General features: G+C 42.1%; 1 protein-coding gene across 1 annotated transcript; it reads right to left on the reverse strand.

Annotated features, from left to right (window-relative positions):
• Positions 1-2,975: 2,975 nt before the first annotated feature.
• LOC106580215 (leucine-rich repeat-containing protein 75B) lies at positions 2,976-23,216 on the reverse strand. Its single transcript, XM_045703064.2, has 4 exons — positions 22,570-23,216; positions 15,060-15,188; positions 11,179-11,294; positions 2,976-5,441 (listed from the first exon to the last, which is right to left on the reverse strand). The coding sequence occupies exons 1-4, from the start codon at positions 22,849-22,851 to the stop codon at positions 4,862-4,864; spliced, it is 1,107 nt and encodes a 368-aa protein (XP_045559020.1). The 5' UTR covers positions 22,852-23,216; the 3' UTR covers positions 2,976-4,861.
• Between the last annotated feature and the right edge of the window lie 525 nt (positions 23,217-23,741).

Consider the following 23,741-nt stretch of genomic DNA (forward strand, 5'->3'; position numbering starts at 1 on the left):
CAACCTGTTGTATTCGGCACATGTGACAAATAAAATTTGATTTGATTTAAACAACCAACCCATTTATGGAGAATGGTGTTATTTCTATCTGCAAAAATAAAGTAGATGCTGTTTCCATTTGGAACCGGTAGGTTCGCTAGACCTTATTTATGGTTTCCTCACATGTAACGGTGGTGGAATTATTAGGGAATTAAGTCAAGGTCAGAATACAGCGTATCTGTGAACACACCTCCGCCACACCTTCATTTATTCAATCTCCACCCAAAATGAATAGCAGGTGAATAGCACGGTATTCTCATGCTTAAGTTAATCGTCAGAATACGCATAGAGAAAAAAAGTGCAAAAAAAGGGAATTACGTTCCATTTACGCCCGCTTAACTCGGGTCAGAATCAGGTCCTTAGAGACTTACCCAGAAAGACTCAAAGCTATAATCCCTGCCAAAGGTGCTTCTACAAAGTATTGACTCAGGGGTGTAAATAATTATGTAAATGAGATATTTCCATATTTAAGTTTCAATAGATTTGAAAACATTTGTAAAAACATGTTTTCACTTTCTCATTATGGGGAAGTGTGTGTAAATGGTTGAGAATTATTTATTTTTTAATCCATTTTGAATTCATGCTGTAACACAACACAATGAGGAATAAGTCAAGGGGTATGAATACTTTCTGAAGGCACTGTAGCTACACTATACAGAAAATAAAAAATCCCCCCCCCAAATTCCCCTTGTTTTAGCAGAAGCAGGCTTGATTCTATAATCTATTCAAGTGTGCTTCCGCCAAACCCATTATGCAAACATTTTTGCTCTATCAGACAAGAAGGATGGCTAACTACATTCTCAGAATTTCAGATCAGTTCCACTATTCACTGGACAAAGGAAGAGGATTCAGAAAGGATGAGGCTCTATCTGAATGAATACCACAACACACTGTATTTTATGACCTTCAGATACATTTTGTGATTCTCTCTTCAAAGAATACCCAGGAAGCCTCCAGTCATGAGTTGTGTGAACATATGAGATACAGCAAATCTGCTCGCCTTAAAATATTAATAACAAGCAAACTAAGACTTCTACATGTATGTTGCTTGACTTACATATGCTATGTTAGTAAGACAAAATCTACAAGATGTGATGAAGTTACAGAGTGGCTTTCCTGAGGACTGTTACAGTGTGTATGTCTGACCTAGACCATGGCATTTGCGACCTGGGGGATGTGACAGTCACACGGGGCCGTGACCATCTGTGGCAGCAGGAACAAAAGGACTGGGAGGAGAGGATGAGGGACAGAGTTAACCCTAACCTCGTGACTGACTCCCTGCCTCGCGCTGGTGCATGATGGGAGCTTCGGGTTTTTACTAGTGGAATGCAACAACGCAGATGACCCCGTGCCCTTGCACACAGCCACACAGTAACCCCCAACTCCAAAAACTCTAGCCTAGCCACCCACATCCATCACCTCTGAAGCTTATAGTGCTGCTCTGTTGTTTATTGACTCTTCTATACATCCTCCTGTTTGTGCCAACGAGATCAGATCTAGGGAAGATACCATTTCCATTGCTATTCCCACGGCTGCAACACATCTGGACTAGAAGAACACCTATGTGAGAATGCTATTAATTGACAACAGTTCAGCATTCAACTATTGTTCCCTCCAAGCTCGAAACCAAGCTCAGAGCCCTGGATCTGGACACCACCCTCTGCAATTGGATCCTGGACATCCTGACGGGCAGATCACAGGCTATGAGGATTGGTAACAACGCCTTCTCTACAATGACTCTTAACACAGGGGCCCCCCAAGGGTGTGTCCTCAGCCCTCTGCTGTACTCCCTGTTCACCCACGTGTGGCTTTGCACAACACCAAGTCCATTATCAAGTTTGTTGACGACACCACGGTTCTAGGCCTTATAACAACAACGAGTCAGCCTATAGGGAGAAGGTAAGTGACATGGCATTGTGGTGCTAGGACAACAACCTCTCCTAGGTCAGCAAAACAAAGGAGTTTATTGTTGACCTCAGGAGGCAGAGGAGGGAACATGGCCCGGTCCACATCAACGGGACTGCAGTCAAGAGAGTAAGCAGTTTGAAGTTCCTCTGCGTTCCACCTCATCAAAGGCTTGACATGGACCAACAACACCACCACTCTTGTCAAGAGGAAGCAACAGCGTCTCCACTTCCTAAGGAGGCTGAAGAAATTCGTCATGCCACCCCGGGTCCACTCCAAATACTATCGCTGTACCATCGAGAGCGTCCTGACCGGTTGCATCACGGCCTGGTACGGGAATTGCTACATTCACGACCGCAAGGCCCTCCAGCAGGTGGTGAAGACGGCCCAGCACATCACTGGGGTCGTGCTCGAAATGGAGCCCGAGGAAGGCCCGCAGCATCATCAAGGACCCCACACACTCCAGCCATGATCTGTTTATTCGCTTACCATCGGGCAGATGGTATCAGAGCATGAGGTCTGATACCAAAAGGCTCAGAAACAGTTTCTATCTACAGGCCATCAGACTGGTGAACAGTTAAACTGGAATGACCACCTGCTCTGATTCTCTGCACCTTAACAAACACGCGCACACACACACACACACACACACACACACACACACACACACACACACACACACACACACACACACACACACACACACTACACACACACACACTACACAAACAACACAACTGCTGCTGCTACAAGACCCTTGTAATGAATACTTCACAATTTAAACAGGGGGGGTAGCCTGGTTCAGGACTGGTAACCCCTGGCCACCCCTCATAGCCTGGTTCCTCTCTAGGTTTCTTCCTAGGTTTTGGCATTTCTAGGGTGTTTTTCCTAGCCACCGTGCTTCTACACCTGCATTGCTTGCTGTTTGGGGTTTTAGGCTGGGTTTCTGTACAGCACTTTGATATATCAGCTGATGTAAGAAGGGCTTTATAAATACATTTGATTGATTAACTTCAGCCTCCAAACAGTGCTTAGATTCACCGTTTTTATTGGCACTAAAATTTCATTCAAGATATGGCATGAGATATACATACAACGACCCAGTTGACAAATAGTATAACAATGACACACAACGCTAACATATATACAGCGTTAGAAAAATATTTTCCTGTCATAGTTCTCTCCCATTACAACACCTTTGATCTTGTATTTTTTAAACATACACATACCTTACATACAAAGCACTTTCCTGTGCTACATTTCAGTGAACATAACAGTAGTGATATGTCATTACTTTATTAATACCTTCCTCTTGTGTGTCCCCTAATTGTTCCAGCAGAGTAGGCTAGTGTGCTCATTTTCACAATTAGAATAATTACGGTAATTGCATGGTTCGACAAAGGACACAACGTCAAAGCAAGAATACAAACAGTTACGACAGTAATCAGACAATACACAACAGCAAACACACATGAAACACCCTCACACATATTCAATCAGATAATACAAGTATATTACTTTGTTATTCAATACATTGACTTCATTAATATAAGTTTGCTGAATGACCCTTATGTATATTATGGTTTCAGTGTGGTTAAGCTTCTTAAATATTATTGGGAAAAATGATTCGATGACTTGGAAAAAACAGGTTAACGCATCAATGAGTTTGAAATGGATCTGAAGTTAATACATTTCTTACAATTCTTAAAGTGCAATGCAGCATAGAGCGCAGCTGCAGTTGGTAAACCCAACTTACTACCATGTGTTATTTTAAAGACCACCTCTATTCAGCACTACACTATACTCAGCCCACCATGCTGATTATCAGCCCTGGAAATATAGCCTACAACGGAAATGGAACAGTCATGTTCCTCCCTTAAAACAAACAAACAAGTAAGCACATATAAATGTTAATAATGACATATTGGTATAAAGGGTGGACAGTATGTGTTTACATTTTGGGTACCCTTACTACAAAGAGATGAATGGGTCCACTCTTGGGGGTTGGCTGTACTGTCATTGATCCCACATGTATCCTGAAATGTAGTGGCTATGATAATGACTCAAATTGCTAAACGGAGCCGTGAATATCAGAGTTTTGGACACCGCAAACAATCAGTTAAAAAATCGGTCTATTGTTGAGTCCTACCTGTTGTCTTATAAGATGCCTTTGTTCATCTGCAGTGCACTAAAATAGCCTGTGGAAATACAACAGAGACATGTTTTGTGTCATCATTTACATCTACGTAGGTATTCACAAGTGGACATTTCGAAAGGGGGGGAAAAAGCAAAAAGTCTTGACTTAGCAGTTTTGCTGGCGTCACGTGACTGGTCGTCGGCTGTATAGTCTGTTGAACTTGTTTCATAGCCTTTGTTGAGAGATTAACAGAGAACACACAATGTGGAGCTAGGCCCTGCCTGCCAGGGATAGTCTCAGTGACAGTCCTGGTAGAGAACCCGGTTGGGACCTACTGCTTCCATACCAACAGCAGCTCATTAGACCACCAGCGTTATGCCGCTCCTCCGTCAGGCCGTCTGATCTGAAGTCCTTGGGATTTGCTCCACAGCTGCAACTTTAAGAGAGCGAGAGAAAGAGCACCTTTTCCTAAATTCGTTCAGCCCCCCTCCAATGAAACCACACCTCGTTCCCAGGAGCACCATCCGCCAACACAGTAAGTCACTAACATAATCGTCAGTTACTGCGGTGGTCTTGTGTGGGTTAACTCATAGATGGTGAGAGATTATTTGGTGGCTGTGTTGGGACAAGGGTCTCTGAATGTGTGGCGCTGAACATCCCTCGCGCCACAATGGGTGACTGGGCTCATGGTGTGAGGGGCAGCAGGGGAAACGTAGGACCTGGGAGCTGTGGGAAGGCCTTTCAAATACAGCAGGACCGAGCCAGGGGGAGGTCACCTCATCACCTCTCACAGTAGTGTAGGGTGAAGTCCTTCGAAACCTTTCCACCCCCAATACCCCATGGCTCCAGCTCATCTTCATCTTCCTCCTCTTCCTCTGCCTCCTCTTCGTAGTGGCTGGGCTCCTCAATGGAGGTTTCCATGTGGTAGCAGTAGGGCTGGCCCTCTGTGTACTCGTAGATGGTGGGCAGGCTGCTCTTCAGGCTGCAGCGGCGTCGCAGGGCCACTAACAAAGGCTGGGGCATGGTGAAAATGTCCAAGTTGTTGCTCAAGTCGATCCAAACCAAGCTGGAGAACTTCTTGGGGTCCTTTAGGATCTCAGTCAGATCTATGACTATGGCCAGGGTCAGCCGGTTGCCATTGAGGGCCAGGGTGTTGAGTTTGGGCAGAGACCCCAGGTAGGGTAGCAGGATACGGAGGTTCTCGTCCTGGAGCTCAGTGAAACTGATGTCTACAGCCACCACTGCATCCCCACTGTTCTGGAGGTAGAAGGCCACGTGGCGGACGTCTCGACTGGAGAGAGGGATACCAGACAAGTCGACTCTGTCAGTGGATACCTTTCTCTGCAGGGTTGTCTTCAGACTGTAAAGGGATAAAAAAAATATATTGTAATAAATGTTGAGACATTCTTGGATATGAAAGTACACTTGCTCAGTTAAGATATCTCAGAACTTAAGGAACAGGAATGAGGGATATAGAGGGGCTGAGTGCTGAAATGTTGGTCTCAATTGTATCATCTATATGTGTGACCTGGGAACATGGCCTTCGTGCCATATTGTGTTTCCTGTGTTGTATAAAGGGGGGTTGGGCATGCTTGGAGTGGAAGGCTGACATAGATTCTCCAGCATGAGGATTTAGCAGTGTACACTGTGACGGGCCAAAACATACGAAACACCCAACCTCCTCATTCAGAGAGTGAAAAGCATTGCATTCCTTATTACCAATAGCCAAAAACATTTACCATCTGATTATATGACACAAAACATAACAGAGCTCATTTATAAAAGAGACCATGGTCTCAACATGACTCAAAATAAAGGTTAAATAAAAACATTTATTGGCTTAATTCAAAAGTCAAACCATGAAATTGCAACCCTGTTTCAATGATTGAAACGAGATGAAACAAAACATGTCTAGACCGACAGAAATGGCATAAATTTGAATCAACTAAAGTTGCTGGCATAGAAAATGTATTTGATTGCATAAGTTGTGTTGCTTCAGTGGATTTAACTACTTTTCTGTAAATGGCAGTTGTGGGTTCCATTTGATATGAGACTGAAATTAAACACATTTTCCATGTGAAAACATGTATTCTTATGGCTGGATATCTGTCTCAGTCTCAGCTTCACAGCATGAGAGTATCAGAGGCAAATCCTCCTGACTTTTGAAAGATGACATTTGTGTGATGTTGGAATCCATGGCTGGATTTATATTAAAGGTATTGCACTTTGATGTTGCTTTAACGCTGACTTCCAGGAGTTGGCATATCATATCAGTGACTCCTTCTGAGCAATAAGGAAGAGAGACAAGGGCAACAACCACTGATCTACTGCACGGTTTTGCTTCAGAAATACACATTACATTTGTATATCACCTGCATACCACCCTATAACAACTTTTCCACATGGCAAATATTCCATACTGTTTGAGGACTTCGGTGCTTAACCAATCCCCATTCTCCAGCCTGTTTGGTAATAATATGTTCCACTAGAGCTGACAGAAGAGCCCTGAGTCTCTGATGTAGTATGGGTTTGAATTACAGCGTCCCCCAGACATTCATCCTTTCTGTCCTCTGAGTAATGCTTCTGGACCTGACGGGAATAGAAATCAGCCGTAGAAATGTAATTTCCAAAGGCTCACCTCACATGTAAGTGTTACAGCAGTGCTGTGACACAATGTTGAAAATATGACTCTCTAATGTGAGTTGAATAAGTCCTGTCTCTGGAGCCTGCTCTCCCCCTCCCCTCCACCCCTTATTCATTTTGTTCCCTTTACAGATGTATGATCTTAATTTGATCACTCTTTTGTTGCTGAGAATTTTCCTGCATAGCAGGAAATGCAAACTTGTAGTGTATTCAAGGTTTAAAAAGGCTTCTAAAGTTAGTAATTTCCACTTTAAAATGTCAGACTTGATTTGCCCTAATGAAAAATGTATCAGCCCCTACAAGAAATTTCCATTAATTATAATCCACATAATAATTCACATTTCCTGTTGCTGCAGGATTATTGGCTCAAATGAAGATCCTAAATCTGTATATTAATCCTCTCACTGCTTTTAATTTGGCCAAAATCTCATTTTCTCAGGAGCACATAAAAAAGTCTAATGGCTGAAGGTGTGAATGGGGTTATGCCTGCCAATTCCCTGCTCCTCAGACACATAATTACTGTGCTCTGGAAACAAGAAAATAAACATCTCAGCTCCCTGAATAAAGAGGCTATATATATTTTTTTTTCGCTCTCTCTTTCTCTCTCTCTCTCTCTTTCTCTTTCTTAATTCAATTTAAAGGGCTTTATTGGCATGGGAAACATATGTTTACATTGCCAAAGCAAGTGAAATAGATAATAAACAAAAGTGAAATAAACAATGAAAAAAGAAACATTCATTAATAAAAATTGTAAAACATGAACAATAAACTACACTCACAAAAGTTCCAAAATAATAAAGACATTTCAAATGTCGTATGTTTATATACAGTGTTGTAACGATCTGCAAATAGTTAAAATACAAAAGGGAAAATAAATAAACATAAATATGGGTTGTATTTACACTGGTGTTTGTTCTTCACTGGTTGCCCTTTTCTTGTGGCAACAGGTCACAAATCTTGCTGCTGTGATAGCACACTGTGGTATTTCACCCAACAGATATGGGAGTTTATCAAAACTGGATTTGTTTTTTAATTCTTTGTGGATCTGTGTAATCTGAGGGAAATATGCGTCTCTAATATGGTCATATATTTAACAGGAGGTTAGGAAGTGCAGCTCAGTTTCCAACTCATTTTGTGGGCAGTGTGCACATAGCCTGTCTTCTGAGAGCCAGGTCTGCCTACGGCAGCCTCTCTCAATAGTAAGGCTATGCTCACTGAGTCTGTACATAGTCAAAACTTTCTTTACGTTTGGGTCAGTCACAGGGGTCAGGAGTTCTGCCACTGTGTACTCTCTGTTTAGGGCCAAATAGCATTCTAGTTTGCGCTGTTTTTTTGTTAATTCTTTCCAATGTGTCAAGTAATTCTATTTTTGTTTTCTGATGATTTGGTTGGTTCTACTCTCTCTCTCAATGTCACTCTCTCTCTCTACACTCTTAGAAAAAAGAAGAACCCTTTTTAGTTCCAGGTAGAACCCTCCTTGGTTCCAGGTAGAACTCTTTTGGGTACCATGTAGAAACCCTCTAGGGAAATGGTTCTACATGGAAACCAATAGGGTTCTAACTGGATCCAAAAAGGGTTCTTCAAAGGGTTTTCCTATGGGGACAGCCGAAGAACGCTTTTAGGTTCTAGATAGCACCTTTTTTTCTAAGAGTGTAGAAACAGGATCTTAATTGAGCCCTGCACTCCTTTACGGCCCTTTCAAGGAATTTATATTGTGGTCATTAAATCCAGAGGAATTTATATTGTGGTCATTAAATCCAGAGGAATTTCTTACAAGGGTCTGAGGGTCACTGTAAATTAGAAGGCTCATTGTGGCCCAATCTGGGTCTGACATTTACAGGAATCTGAAATCATTGAAACTAGACTACTTGAGCGTTCATAAATATAATTGGAACAAATATAAGTGGATACCAGGATTCGGTCATAAATTATGCAGAATGAACACAAAAATACTGTTTTTAATTACCTAGGCAGGGTAAACTGCTAAATATAGTGACTGTCAAAATGAAGAGCCCCTACAGAGGTAGATGACCATGAAAAAGTAATACTGCTATGCACTATAGTTGAGAATCATTTCTTCAAGGAGTCCATTTTCTCCCCATATCTCCCCTGAGCTACTGCACAGCTCACATCATTTTGTTTTTGCAAAGTCATTCATGTTTTAAGCATTACTCTTTAAACAGTAAAGATGTCATTCATCTTTTCCCTTCACAACCACAGTAAATCTCAGAGCAGAGGGACAGGAGTAGAATGTCAAGTCGAGTCAGACTGAATATTCAGGTTACCGCCCCTTATTTCCCCCTCCTCACCCCAGGTGTCTGCTGCACTCCTGCTGGCAGGCTGCAGGTGTGACATTTCAACATGTGACAGACAGACAGAGAGAGGGTGGCCATGCCAGATTGCCAACTGTCATCATCCTTAGCTGACTCCTGTGTGTACAGGTTCCCTGTGGATTGAGCTGCCGAGCGGCGCAGCGGTCTAAGGCACTGCATCTCAGTGCTAGAGGCGTCACTACTGACACCCTGGTTCGATTCCATGGCTGTATCACAACCGGCCGTGATTTGGAGTCCCATAGGGTGGTGCACAATTGGCCCAGTGTCATCCGGGTTTGGCTGGGGTAGGCCGTCATTGTAAATAAGAATTTGTTCTTAACTGACTTGCCTAGTTAAATAAAGGTGAAATAAAAAAAAATACAAATGATGATGGTCCTCAGATACTGTATTCTCATTAATCTCATATACAGTAGTATACAAATAAAGAGTATGTCTAAACCTATGAAGAGGAATTTGCAAATTAGCCGGGTGAGAATAAATAAATAAAAAATAGAATATGCCATGAAATATCTATAGCAGCTAAATGTATTGTAATGAAACTTCATAGTCGGTGGTTAGTATGCATTAGTTTAGCAGTGTGGTATAATCGTGTGCATTGTATAGCATTAGATTTGTGACTGTTAAATGAGCTCCGCTGATAATATCTGGGTTCAAGAATATTTGCCCAGAACCAGAAATCCTTTATTTTATGTTTTGCTACAACTCAATTAACTCTGAATACAGGAACCCTTTACAAAGTGCCATTAAGTGTTGAATACGGATGAGTGTAGTTTCCTTAGAGCTGAACATAAAAGCGATGGGAGGTGATGACTAATGCTTGTCCTGCTGCCTGCCTCAGACTGTGTCAGATAACCAACCACTTCAACTACAAGTTCAATATGGGAACATGTCCTCACATACTCGCTGTGAGTGAGTCAGTCTCAACGTTAATCAGGGTGACTTCTGAGTTGACCCTTGTATTATTATATTTTTTTGCACCGTCTCTATGCACACTCACAGGACTCTGCACACTCACACACACTGACACTTCAACACACAGATAACATACACACATTTATACTGACTTTACACACACGCTCACACACTCACATAAAATCATAATTTACACTGCTGCTACTCTGTTTATCATATATCCTGATGCCTAGTCACCTTACCCTTATACATATCTACCTCCATCACTCCAGTATCCCTGCACATTGTAAATTATGGTATCAGATCTGACACTGTATATAGATTCTTACTATCTCAAGTTGTCCTTAAACTTCAAAGTCCGCAGGCACATCAAAGCCTTGCGTGAGTTTAAATGTAGTTGTACAGCAAGACAAGGCGACGTGGGAATCAATGTATTGTTTCAATTGACCCTTTTGTTACTATCCTTTTGTAACTTCCTTATTATTCTCTGTCTTTCTTTCTGTTACCTCAGACTGAAGCACAATGAGCCTGACTCATCAGATACTGAATGTTCTCTTCTGCTTACTTTCTATCAGTGATAATTTCCTATTTAGAAAATGCATTGTTTCCACTGTCTATCCATCTGTAAAGATGTAAAAAGAGCAAATACTGGAAACAGCGTAATCATATCCTGCTTATTTTTCATCAACATAATTACTAAAGACTCAGAAACAGAATAACCTGTCAATTCATTTGCAAGCGATTTCCATTTTCATGATTTGCACATCAATGATTGCAAAACTGGCTGGTACAAATAATGTGTTTTCATCTAAGGAGCCAATGGATCTTATTTCTATACAACCCCTTTATTTCATCCCAACCAAACTGGCCACGTTTGTAGGCAGGCTACTGTCTGTATGGAGAGTGGCCTGTTCTGAGTCAAAGAGGACTGATGCCATTGCACAAACCATTGCTGTGGTGACAACAGCACCACACAGAGGAATGATTGACACTTCTGGTTGCCTCTGTGGTCCTGACCTGCCTGGCCAGCCCAGAGGCTGCTGTGTCCCAGCCCTATTGAATGTCAGACAAACCCACTCAAAACCCACTTAGGGTGCTTGTCATAGGTCTGGCTGTGGCACTGGCACCATATTAGATGGCGGTGTTGGCATTTGGACAGTTTAGAGAGTTTTATGTGTGAAAGACTAATGGCTAGATGGAGGAGCTTACCAGGCCTGGGACTTCCGCCTGGACATGCTCTGTCTGAGCCACTTAGAGTGAGGGGTCAGGTGGTAGATCAGCTGTCTGCAGATCTTATCTGATGACTTGAAGGTGTCAGCGTCTTTCTGGGGGAAGAAAGACTCAAAGATAAGAAAGTGAAGTGTAACAACAAAATAATACCAGAGGCCCTCTTTTTTTGCTTAGTTCTAAATATGGTTGTTACTTTTTGAGACCACGTAAAAGCAAAATATGGCACATTATCTAACAGCTCAACTTTTAAGGTACATTGTACCAGAGCTTTCTTGATTGAGGTACAACTTTAGATCGTAGAAGGACATTTCCAGCTCAGTGTTCCTTTAGTCTTAAGTAGTTGTCAATCTCTGCCATTCAAAACCGTTCATAAGAACAGGAAAGAGGTTCTGTTATTGTGTCTTACTTTGAGACTGTTGCTTTGAGCTGTTCCTGATCAAAACAATTTAGGTCCCTTGATGGAGTAAATTTAATCAGAGCTGGTGAGCAACAGTGTGGAAAACAGGAGTCATGGTGAGGAAATAAACAGTCCTGATTCAATACAAAATCTAGTGAACACTTTTTTCTTTTTATTTCTATCCGTTGTCTGTTTATTGAGTTTATTTTATTTTTACAGGGACAGTGCACATTAATCAACATTATGTAAAGTCTGTTACTTTTGGCATCCACATCCCATTTCAACTCAATGTGTAACTGTGGCAAAACTGAAAATATTATCATGTAATTGTTTTATCAATCTTTCTATCCAAACAACATCCAGCTCCTCTGTATGTCACACCCTGATTTGTTGCTCTTGTCTTTGTGATTGTATCCACCCCCCTCCATGTGTCGCCCATCTTCCCCATTATCCCCTGTGTATTTATACCTGTGTTCTCTGTTTGTCTGTTGCCAGTATGTTTTGTTCGTAAAACCTACCAGTGTTTGTTTCCCTGCTCCTGTCTGTTTCTTGCTCCTGTTTTCTAGTCCTTCCCGGTTTTGACCATTCTGCCTGCCCTGACCCTGAGACTGCCTGCCGTTCTGGACCCTTTACACCCTCTCTGGATTATTGACCCCTGCCTGTCTTGCCCTGTCGTTTGCCTGCCCCTGTGGTTGTAATAAACTCTTGTTACGTCTGCATCTGGGTCTTACCTAAACGTGATAGTATGGTAATAATACACTGGTGAGAAGAGGGCAGTGTCACGTCCTGACCAGTAAAGGGGTTATTTGTTATTGTAAGTTTGGTCAGGATGTGGCAGGGGGTGTTTGTTTTATGTGTTTCATTGTTTTTGGTTAATGTTCTATGTTAGTCTATTTCTATGTCTGTGTCTAGTTATTCTATTTCTATGTTTAGTTTATTGGTTTGACCTTCAATTGGAGGCAGCTGTTCCTCGTTGCCTCTAATTGAAGGTCCTATTTAGTAGGGGTGTTTTTTCATGGGTTTTTGTGAGTAGTTGTTCGGTAAGTGTAGCTGTGTGCCTCACAGGACTGTTTTCTCATCGTTGTTTTGATTAAGTGTTTGTTTTGGTTTTTCTTCATAATAAAGAAGATGAGTTTACACATTCCCGCTGCGCCTTGGTCCCATCTTTACGACGAACGTGACAGAACTACCCTCCACCAACGGACCAAGCAGCGGGGTAAGGAGCACGGTGAAGAAGAATGGACATGGGCAGAGATGAGGATGAGCATATCTAGGGCTATGGAGGATTTAGGGAAGACCGAGAGGGATCCCCAAGAAAATTTTGGGGGTGCACATGGGGAGTTGGGCAGAGTCAGGATGGAGACCTGAGCCAACTCCCCGTGCTTATTATGAGGAGCAACGAATGAAGAAGGCACCGAGCTATGCGGAAATGCGCATTGTATTACGAAGAAGCATTCAGAGGCCGGTGCAATCGATAGAAGCTCCTCAGCGTGGCCAGGCAATATTGAGCATTCATCCAGGAAGGGTTGTGCAGGCCGTACGCTCCAGACCTCCAATATGTCTTCAGGGTCCGGTTTACCCTGTTCCTGATCCTCGCACTAGCCCTGAGGTGCGTGTCTCTAGTCTGGCGCCTCCAAAGCCAGCACCATGCACCAGGCCTCTAGTGCGTCAGCCCAGTCCAGTACGTCCTGTTCCCGCTCCTCGCACTAGCCTTGAGGTGCGTGTCTCCAGTCTGGTACCTCCAGTACCGGCCCCACGCACTAGGCCTCCAGTGTGTCAGCCCAGTCTAGTTCGTCCTGCTCCTGCTCCTCGCACTAGCCCTATGGTGCGTGATAATAGTCTGGCTCTTCCAAAGCCAGCCCCACGCATCAGGCCTTCAGTGTGCGGTGCCCGTCCAGAGCTTCCGGCGACAGTGTCACTTCCTGACCAGTAAAGGGGTTATTTGTTATTGTAAGTTTGGTCAGGACGTGGCAGGGGGTGTTTGTTTTATGTGTTTCGGGTTTTTTTGGTTAATGTTCTATGTTAGTCTATTTCTATGTCTGTGTCTAGTTATTCTATTTCTATGTTTAGTTTATTTGGTTGACCTTCAATTGGAGGCAGCTGTTCCTCATTGCCTCTAATTGAAGGTCCTATTTAGTAGGGGTGTTTTTTCATGGGTTTTTGTGGGTAGTTGTTCCGTAAGTGTAGCTGTGTGCCTCACAGGACTGTTTTCTCGTTGTTGTTTTGATTAAGTGTTTGTTTTGGTTTTTCTTCATAATAAAGAAGATGAGTTCACACATTCCCGCTGCGCCTTGGTCCCATCTTTACAACGAACGTGACAGGCAGTGGGAAGGTAGGCCTCTAAATGGCAGATAATCCAAAAAAGAAGATGAGTAGGCGGCCAGTACGTTGTAATAAACTTTAGTGAACTATTAAGAGAAGATATTTACAAAAGAATACATATAGGAAGTGTTAATAGTTCACAAAAGTTTATTGCAATGTACTGGCCGCCAATTCGTCTTCTTTCCTGGTAATAATACACTGACATTATTATAGTACTAGGGTTGTAAAGGGAGGGTATATTACTGGAAACTTCCGAAGTATACCAGTAAACTACCAGAATTTCGGTAACTTTCAAGATTTATTTTGAATTTTATAAGATTACATCTAGTGGCCTTTTTGGGTACTTCAGATTATGACAGGTGTCTGTAATTATCTCTGAACCCTCTATGTGGCCTCATCACAAATACAATGATTTAAATAAAACAATTATATAATGACAAAGCTGTAAAACATTATCCTAAATATAAACCACCAACTTAGTGAATACCATTGGTGTTTAATATGAGGGTTTCAGCATGAATCCTTTATATATTTTTTTCTCCACACTTCTATTTTGCAATGTCAATATGTATTTGTTATCAATGTTTTGGCATCAAACTGGTGGCAGTTCTGAAAAAGTCAACAACAAAACATTATGCCATTGTTGATTAGATCCTTTTGTCACTAATTAACTATTTTTGTATGCACGCATGACTGTAAGTCGCTTTTGGATAAAAGCGTCTGCTAAATGGCATATATTATTATAATATATTTTCTCTTGAACCATATGGTCTATCTACTAGAAACTCATGGACAATATGGAGGCAGATATAAAAATGAATACTATATATGAGTTATCCAAGGATAAATTACAAGTTTCCATAGATTGCCATATATTTTCTGTTAATTACCAAAATTACAGAAGATTCCGGTAACTTTGGTAAATTACCGGAAACTTTGCAACCCTATATAGCACCAATCATTATAAAGCCAAACCATTTGCATGGCAAATGTGGAAGACTTTCCTCATTAGTGATTGTATTGGAACAGCATATCATTCTATTCATGATGATACTTATTCTGTCGACATCTTGATTTCTGGAAGTTTGATTCCAAGCTAAGCAGACAATACACCTTGAGATAAGGGTTTTGGAGATCTTACCTTCTTGGGACACTGCATCTCACGAGCCAGGCTTAGCAGCAGCTCATGGGAGATGGGATCCACCAGGTTGAGAAAAGCAGCGTTCTTATATAAGATGTCATTTAGGGACGTTCCTTCCAAGCCCAGATCCTGCCAAATCAGACAAGAAGAGACAGTATTACTCAAAGTGCCTTAAGGCCACATTTTTCACTCTTCCTATTTTATGAAAACAAGGAATTGTGTAACAAGAGCAGCATTATCACAGACACACCTGATTGATGATATATTATGAAATGATGATGAAATCGACAAATCTGCTTTAAGTGCAGGACTAGCTGGATATATACGGTATAAAGAGGATGTAGAGAAGTTCCAGCAACAATAATGTAATGCTACTGTAGATGAGACACATAGAAAACTGTATTTAAAAAAAAAAATAATATTAATTTAAGGGGTGAAGGCTTTCATCTGAAAAGAGCTATACCTGAATACTGTAATGTGCTTAATGTGCCTTGCACCAGGCAGAAGCATTACTTTTAGGATATTCACCAACACCTCTGTAATTTAAAGTTTCAGAGAGCTTTAGCATGCCACAGCATTGCACAGTCTGCATCTCTAACTTTAGTACTATGGTGTCCTTCTGATGAATCCTGCAGTATATGAGAGTTCAATAAACATTATATGATGGATGAGCATTTGGTTCTTCTTTTGATGTTTAATGTAGCATTTTGTTTAGGTCTGCCATTGCGCAATACATTCTAAACATTAGACTAAAAACAACTACTCTATGAATGGCGCAGACACATTTGTGAGGGCAGACAGACACAAAAGAGTTGCTACAGTACATGACGGGTAGAGAGAATGTTTTTAAGGTGAGAATGATGTCTGTAACAAACTACAGATCAGAGCCAACTGAAAGGAATTATTTGCATACACCTTTTAAGCCGCAAATGAAGAAGTAAGTAAGGAGAGTAGATAGAGAACTGAAAATGAAAGATTTTCACAGGCCGCATAGATTAGCTGTTCCTGAATCCTCTACAAAGGCCTTATTAGGCTGTGTATGTGAGGGGTAGAGATTGGATGCGCACATATAGAGAGCTGAGAAATGAAAGACATGGAGGATGGGAACACACACACACACACACACACACACACACACACACACACACACACACACACACACACACACACACACACACACACACACACACACACACACACACACACACACACACACACACACACACACACACACACACACACACACACACACACAGAGAGAGAGACAGAGAGACACACAACAAAAAGTATTGATTGCAATGGACAGTTTGGGTGGGAGGCTAGCAGCCACCCCTTACTGACTTCCCTTTTAACAAGGGCACCAGTTTACACAAACAAAACAACAAATGGGTGGAAAGTTCCTTCTCTTTTTTCGAGAGCAAAGGTCTAAAAATACTTCCTTTCTGTGTTGTTTGTGCTTGCGGCCCACATCTGATCATCTCAGAGGCAGACATTGAAACAGGATCAATACACATGTAACCGCACCACGTCTGAAGCAACGAGGAGTCCTTTTTAATGGGATATTCTGAAGAATAGACTTTACTACCTTACTGTTCACATTATGAACTCAGTTGTCTATACAGGTACATTTTCATTCTTCAGTTGTTACAGTAACTCTAACCTAACCATAGCATGTCTACTAACTATACAGTGGATGATGGATCACCTCTTTTAATTGAGTTACAAACCAAAATATAATTGAGACACGTGCCGATTTGCAATAGCATGAATGCTGATAACGTGAGTCTTATTCAATTAAACCAGAGCTAATTTAAAAGAGGGTCCCCTGTGATGTGGCTGTCATGCAGCTTTGGCACTCTGGGTTATCTCCTTGCCTTGATTAAAGAGATTCTACAATCTCCTCTGTCAAGTCTTCAGCGTAATTAACTACAGATTGGACAACCTCTGAAAGAGAGAGGAGCTTACGATTGAGCTAACAAACAGGACTATCAGATGTACTGTTATAGCGCATTAATAGTCATGTTATCATACTGCTGCTATTCTTATAGAAATGACTCATTTTCAGCTGATAACATGCTTTGAAATCCTGATCCGTCCCTAGAAACATGATGCATAGATAGTGAATAAATAGAGCCAAATCCAAACTTGACAGAATTTTTTATGCTTGGGAATTTTCAAGACATCTTGCATTCCTGTGTCTTAGCGTGATACTAACCATGACTAATGTTGTGTAGCAATCAGGGAACTACTTGTAGTTCAACTAGTAATTGAACTACATTTTGCAGCAGCTTGGTGGTACTGGAACTAACTTCAAATCAAATCAAAGTTGATTTGTCATGTGCGCCGAATACAACAGGTGTAGACTTTACAGTGAAATGCTTACTTACAGGCTCTAACCATTAGTGCAAAAAAAGTATTAGGTGAACAATAGGTAAGTAAAGAAATAAAACAACAGTAAAAAGACAGGCTATATACAGTAGCGAGGCTATAAAAGTAGCGAGGCTACATACAGACACCGGTTAGTCAGGCTGATTGAGGTAGTATGTACATGTAGATATGGTTAACGTGACTATGCATATATGATGAACAGAGAGTAGCAGTAGTCGATGAACAGCATTCTTACATAGGTATTCCTCTTGTCCAGATGGGTTAGGGCAGTGTGCAGTGTGATTGCGATTGCGTCGTCTGTGGACCTATTGGGGCAATAAGCAAATTGGAGTGGGTCTAGGGTGTCAGGCAGGGTGGAGGTGATTTGATCCTTGACTCGTCTCTCAAAGCACTTCATGATGACGGAAGTGAGTGCTACGGGGCAATAGTCGTTTAGCTCAGTTACCTTAGTTTTCTTGGGAACAGGAACAATGGTGGCCATCTTGAAGCATGTGGGAACAGCAGACTGGGATAGGGATTGATTGAATATGTCTGTTAACACACCAGCCAGCTGGTCTGCGCATGCTCTGAGGACGCGGCTAGGGATGCCGTCTGGGCCGGCAGCCTTGCGAGGGTTAACACGTTGAAATGTTTTACTCACATTGGCTGCGGTGAAGGAGAGTCCACAGGTTTTGGTAGCAGGCCGTGTCGGTGGCACTGTATTGTCCTCAAAGCGAACAAAGAGATTGTTTAGTTTGCCTGGGAGCAAGACATCGGGGTCCGTGATGGGGCTGATTTTCTTTTTGTAGTCCGTGATTGACTGTAGACCCTGTCACATACCCCTCGTGTCTGAGCCGTTGAATTGCAACTTTACTTTGTCTCTATACTGACGCTTCGCTTGTTTGATTGCCTTGCGGAGGGAATAGCTACACTGTTTGTATTCGGTCATGTTTCTGGCCGCCTTGCCCTGATTAAAAGCAGTGGTTCGCGCTTTCAGATTTGCGCGAATGCTGACATCAATCCACGGTTTCTGGTTGGGGAAGGTTTTAATTGTCGCCGTGGGTACAACATCACTGATGCACTTGCTAATAAACTCGCTAGCCGAATCAGCGTATACATCAATGTTGTTGTTCGACGCTATCCGGAACATATCCCAGTCCACGTGATCGAAGCAATCTTGAGGCGTGGAATCAGATTGGTCGGACCAGCGTTAAACAGACCTGAGCACGGGCATTTCCTGTTTTAGTTTCTGTCTATAGGCTGGGAGCAACAAAATGGAGTCATGGTCAGATTTGCCAAAAGGAGGGCGAGGGAGGGCTTTGTATGCGTCGCGGAAGGTAGAGTAACAATGATCCAGAATTTTTCCAGCCCGGGTCGCGCATTCGATATGCTGATAAAATTTAGGGAGCCTTGTTTTCAGATTAGCCTTGTTAAAATCCCCAGCTACAATAAATACAGCCTCAGGAAATGTGGTTTCTAGTTTAAATAGACTCCCATGAAGTTCTTTCAGGGCCGTCGAGGTGTCTGCTTGGGGGGGATGTACACGACTGTGATTATAATCGAAGAGAATTCTCTTGGTAGATAACGCGGTCGGCATTTGATTGTCAGGAATTCTAGGTCAGGTGAACAAAAGGACTTGAGTTCCTGTATGTTGTTATGATCACACCACAACTCGTTAATCATAAGGCATACACCCCCGCCCTTCTTCTTACCAGAGAGATGTTTGTTTCTGTCGGCGCGATGCGTGAAGAAACCAGGTGGCTATACCGACTCTGATAACGTATCCCGAGTGAGCTAGAGAATGTTACAATTGTCCGTAGAGCTCCGAGACAGGATTGTGTCGAGGCAAAGATCTGGGGAAGGGTACCAAAACATTTCTGCAGCATTGAAGGTCCCCAGGAACACAGAAGCCTCCATCATTCTTAAATGGAATAATTTTGGAACCACCAAGACTCTTCCTAGAGCTGGCCGCCCGGCCAAACTGAGCAATTGGGGGAGAAGGGCCTTGGTCAGGGAGGTGGCCAAGAACCCGATGGTCACTCTGGCAGAGCTCCAGAGTTCCTCTGTGGAGATGGGAGAACCTTCCAGAAGGACAACCATCTCTGCAGCACACCACCACTCAGACCTTTATGGTAGAGTGGCCAGACGGAAGCCACTCCTCAGTAAAAGGCACATGACAGCCCACTTGGAGTTTGCCAAAAGGCACATAAAGACTCTCAAGATTCTCTGGTCTGATGAAACCAAGATTGAACTCTTTGGCCTGAATGCCTAGAGTCACATCTGGAGGAAACCTGGCACCATCCCTATGGTGAAGCGTGGTGGTGGCAGCATCATGCTGTGTGGATGTTTTTCAGCGGCAGGGACTGGAAGAGTAGTCAAGATCAAGGGGAAGATGAATGGAGCAAAGTACAGAGTCCTGCTCCAGTGCGCCAAGGACTTTAGACTGGGGTGAATGTTCACCTTCCAACAGGACAACGACCCTAAGCACACAGCCAAGACAACGCAGAAGTGGCTTCGGGACAAGTCTCTGAATGTCCTTCAGTGGCCCACCCAGAGCCCGGCCTTCAACCTGATCAAACATCTCTGGAGAGAACTGAAAATAGCTGTGTAGCGATGCTCCCCATCCAACCTGATAGAGCTTGAGAGGATCTGCAGAGAAGAATGGGAGAAACTCCACAAATACAGGTGTGCCAAGCTTGTAACGTTATACCCAAGAGGACTCGAGGCTGTAATCACTGCCAAAGGTGCTTCAACAAAGTACTGAGTAAAGGGTCTGAATACTTATGTAAATGTGATATTTCAGTTTATAATTTTTTATACATTTTGTAAAATGTCTCAAAACCTGTTTTTGCTTTGTCATTATGGGGTATTGCTTGTAGATTGATGAGGGGGAAAAAATGATTTAATCTATTTTAGAATACGGCTGTAACGTAACAAAATGGGGAAAAAGTCAAGGGGTTTGAATACTTTCCGAATGCACTGTATATTCTCGGACTCAGACATTGCTTGTCTTAATATTTCTATATTTCTTAATTCCATTATTTTACTTTTAGATTTGTGTGTATTGTTGTGTATTGTTAGATATTACCGCATTTTTGGAGCTAGGAACATAAGCACTTCGCTACACCTGCTAAATATGTGAATGCGACCAAAACAATTTGATTTGATTTGGATGGGTAACTTTCTTCACCAGTTCTTTTACCATTTTGTACAATTATGTGATTACCCTACCAGTTGTTGTAACTGTAATGTTATTTCTCCTGAGAGGAATTATGGTGTTATTTTTCTCTTATTGTAAATTGTGTATAGAGATAGCTGACATTACTGTCATATTGTTTATTGGATTTACATTGTCGTAATTTTCTCTTTCATGTATAACCTGTTTCGTCATTAAAACTCCTAGACTGGGCTTCTGTGTCTGTCGTCACTCTTTGACCGGAGTGCAGTCTGGAATCCGTCTACTCCGAGTGGCCTATCCACACATTAGAGAGTACCAGACTCTGTTTTATAACTACTTTTTCAAAGTAACATTAGTTAAACAAATTACATTGTTCATAAGGGTAGCTTTACCGTGGTTTAACTTCCTTCAGTGTGAAGTAATTGGTAGCTTGGTAAACTATCTTTTCAGAGGAGCTTCCCCAACACAGGTAGCAATCATTACCAATAGGATGGCTCGATTAAATCTATACAGATATTATGTCAATGCTGTACTTTACTTGTGTGAATCTACATAACACATTTCCTCTGTATATCTTTAAAAAATACTGAGGCAAAACTTGAATTACCCAATATGAAATGGGCCGATTTCTGTATTTCTGGAAGCGTCAGCTGCTCACTCTCCTGCTGTAACAGCCAAGGTCCATTACAGAGAATGGGCTGGCAGTAGGGAGGAAGACATTAGGGGCAGAGAGAGGGTGAATGTGTGGCTCTAATGGGTGCATTAGACAGCAGAGAGTGGAGGTGAGATCCTGCCCTGTCCATACCAGGGGATAAAGGGGTGGGATGACGGGGAGGAAGGGGGGCAGCACTCACACCCACAGTCCCATAAGACAATAGGAGCAGAAGAGTAGTCATTCGGTGACCTGTCAGTAGAAGAGACTGTATCGTGAGTTAGGTGGACTGTGGTGGGGGTATTGATCTGGGCTGTGCAGACATCTAAATTGCACTTAGACTAATAACTGAGAATTGCCATTTGTGCTTCATTTCAACCAACGCAAGAAATTGTAGTGGAAAATGAACCTTATTTTAAGCCATTTATAGACAAAACACAGTCCACATGACATAGGTCGCAATTAAATTGAAAAAATCAAATGCAGGTTTTCCAAAAAATGTCAATACTAAACACATTATATTATCATTACATCATTATGGGTGGAATGGCATAAGATAATGTAATGTAATGTAATGTAATGTAATGGGAACATTTTATTAATGAAAGAAATCAGCATTAATTCTACAGACAGACACTTGTAGTCCCATGTGTTACACCACTGCTGTTGCACATAGAATTCCCTATTTATGAGAATAAGTGGCAGAATCACTCTATTCCCACAAGCTGGTCCAGCACCCTGTTTCTGTTATTATTAGAAACTCTGAAAAGAGCATGCACTCAGAGAAATCTGTGCAATATGTTACGTCTATCATATTGTGAATAGTAATTGTGATATTGTTCAAGGTTTATTTGAAATAGCAGCAGCACCTGTGGTGCCATGGAAATGACCAGATGCCAGGGATGACAGTGAGAGTAGTGGGCCTAATAGTTTACAAACACCTCCTTCAAAAACAGGTCAATAGTAGGAGCACCTGTGGCCACCATATGGGTGGGTAGGCTACTTCAAATGTAGGTTAAATAATGTAGAGGAGCTCCTGCATAAACGGAAATAAACAGTCTAAATAAACAGTCTGCATAAACAGTCTAAATTACGCATGCTGCATATGATGCAAGGTTAATATATCTGTTTGAAAAATTCGAATAAAATTTTTTGGAATGGAACTGACAATACACATGGCGACAAGCAGCGCAGTGATGACAGGCATTTGTCATGAAAGCAAATCGATGCACATTTGCGCGATGTAGGCCTACTGTGCGCAATTTATGATCAATTCATACGCAATAATTCCAATGTAGATAGTTTGTCCTTACCTTCCTCAATAGTTTAAGCACGTCGGATGCCTGATCTATCCTGCGATCACCGAGCAGCTTTTGTATCTCTCGGATCCATGCCACTCGCCTCACGTAGGGACTGTGATTGGACCGCCTCAGCATCCCCGGCAGTTTATCTGATTTCAGCATCATTGTAAACAGAAAGTCGCCGCCTTGAATTCTACCTCTGTCGCCTTCTCCTGTGCTGTTAAGATGCTTGCAACGCCTTTTCGTAAAATTCTCATTGTCCAGACTACTCTGTCTGCTTAATCTAGAACCCATATTTAAGTGTTTATATCGACAGTATTTTACAATTGCACAATGCAACCAAAATACATTACCCTGTCTAAACTCAGAAATATACCCCAGTTCAATAGCCCATATGTTATCTGTAGCCTATTGCCTATTATTGTTGTCAGAAGACAACATTCAAAACTGAGCGCAACACAGCACAATATTCCTGATTTACCTGTTACCGGATATTCAACGACTGTCTATTGCGCCCGTGACACATTTACTATGACAGACGAATGCTCTGTTAATTTTATGATCTCTGAAGGTCTACGTGTGCCAGTATGCTCGGTGGATGCTCTTTCCTTTACGCTGTTGTTTAGGTTTGTGCAGTGTTGCACGGCAGACACCAGACTCGTGGCGCGCATAACCAATCAAAGCCTTCGTGTGACATTGCGCGCCCTACGAAGTTACGACACGCCCTTCTCACGACTTCAATTTAGGAAGGTGCATGGTATGGCCACTGAGTGCACAGCCTTTATTAAGACACACCTGTTGTGAATAAACTCTACCACCTTTATTTAGGCTACTGTGACATTGCACTGTATTTGCATTAAACCTTTTTGCAGCAATCATATGGATGGCATGGGGGTTGTTTGTTATAAAAATGATCAGTGAGACCAGTTTGGGTTGAGGCCACAGTGCTTTATTGTCTTACATTCATTCCCTAGATAAGGCCAAATGTAGTCACAGGGGCCATCGGGGGTTCAGAACAGTATGCAGTAATAATAGACAATGGTAAGCGCATAGAAATAGAATCCTACTATTTGGAACCCTATATGTATGGGTGAGCTGCTGTTGAATCCATAAGGGAGCACATGCTGTGCATTTGAGCAATCTATGGAAGTAAGTTCATCATCAACTATAAGCTGTGTGATTTA

Source organism: Salmo salar, chromosome 20 (assembly GCF_965601325.2).
Source record: "Salmo salar chromosome 20, fSalSal1, whole genome shotgun sequence".
Classification (NCBI taxonomy): Eukaryota; Metazoa; Chordata; class Actinopteri; order Salmoniformes; family Salmonidae; genus Salmo; species Salmo salar.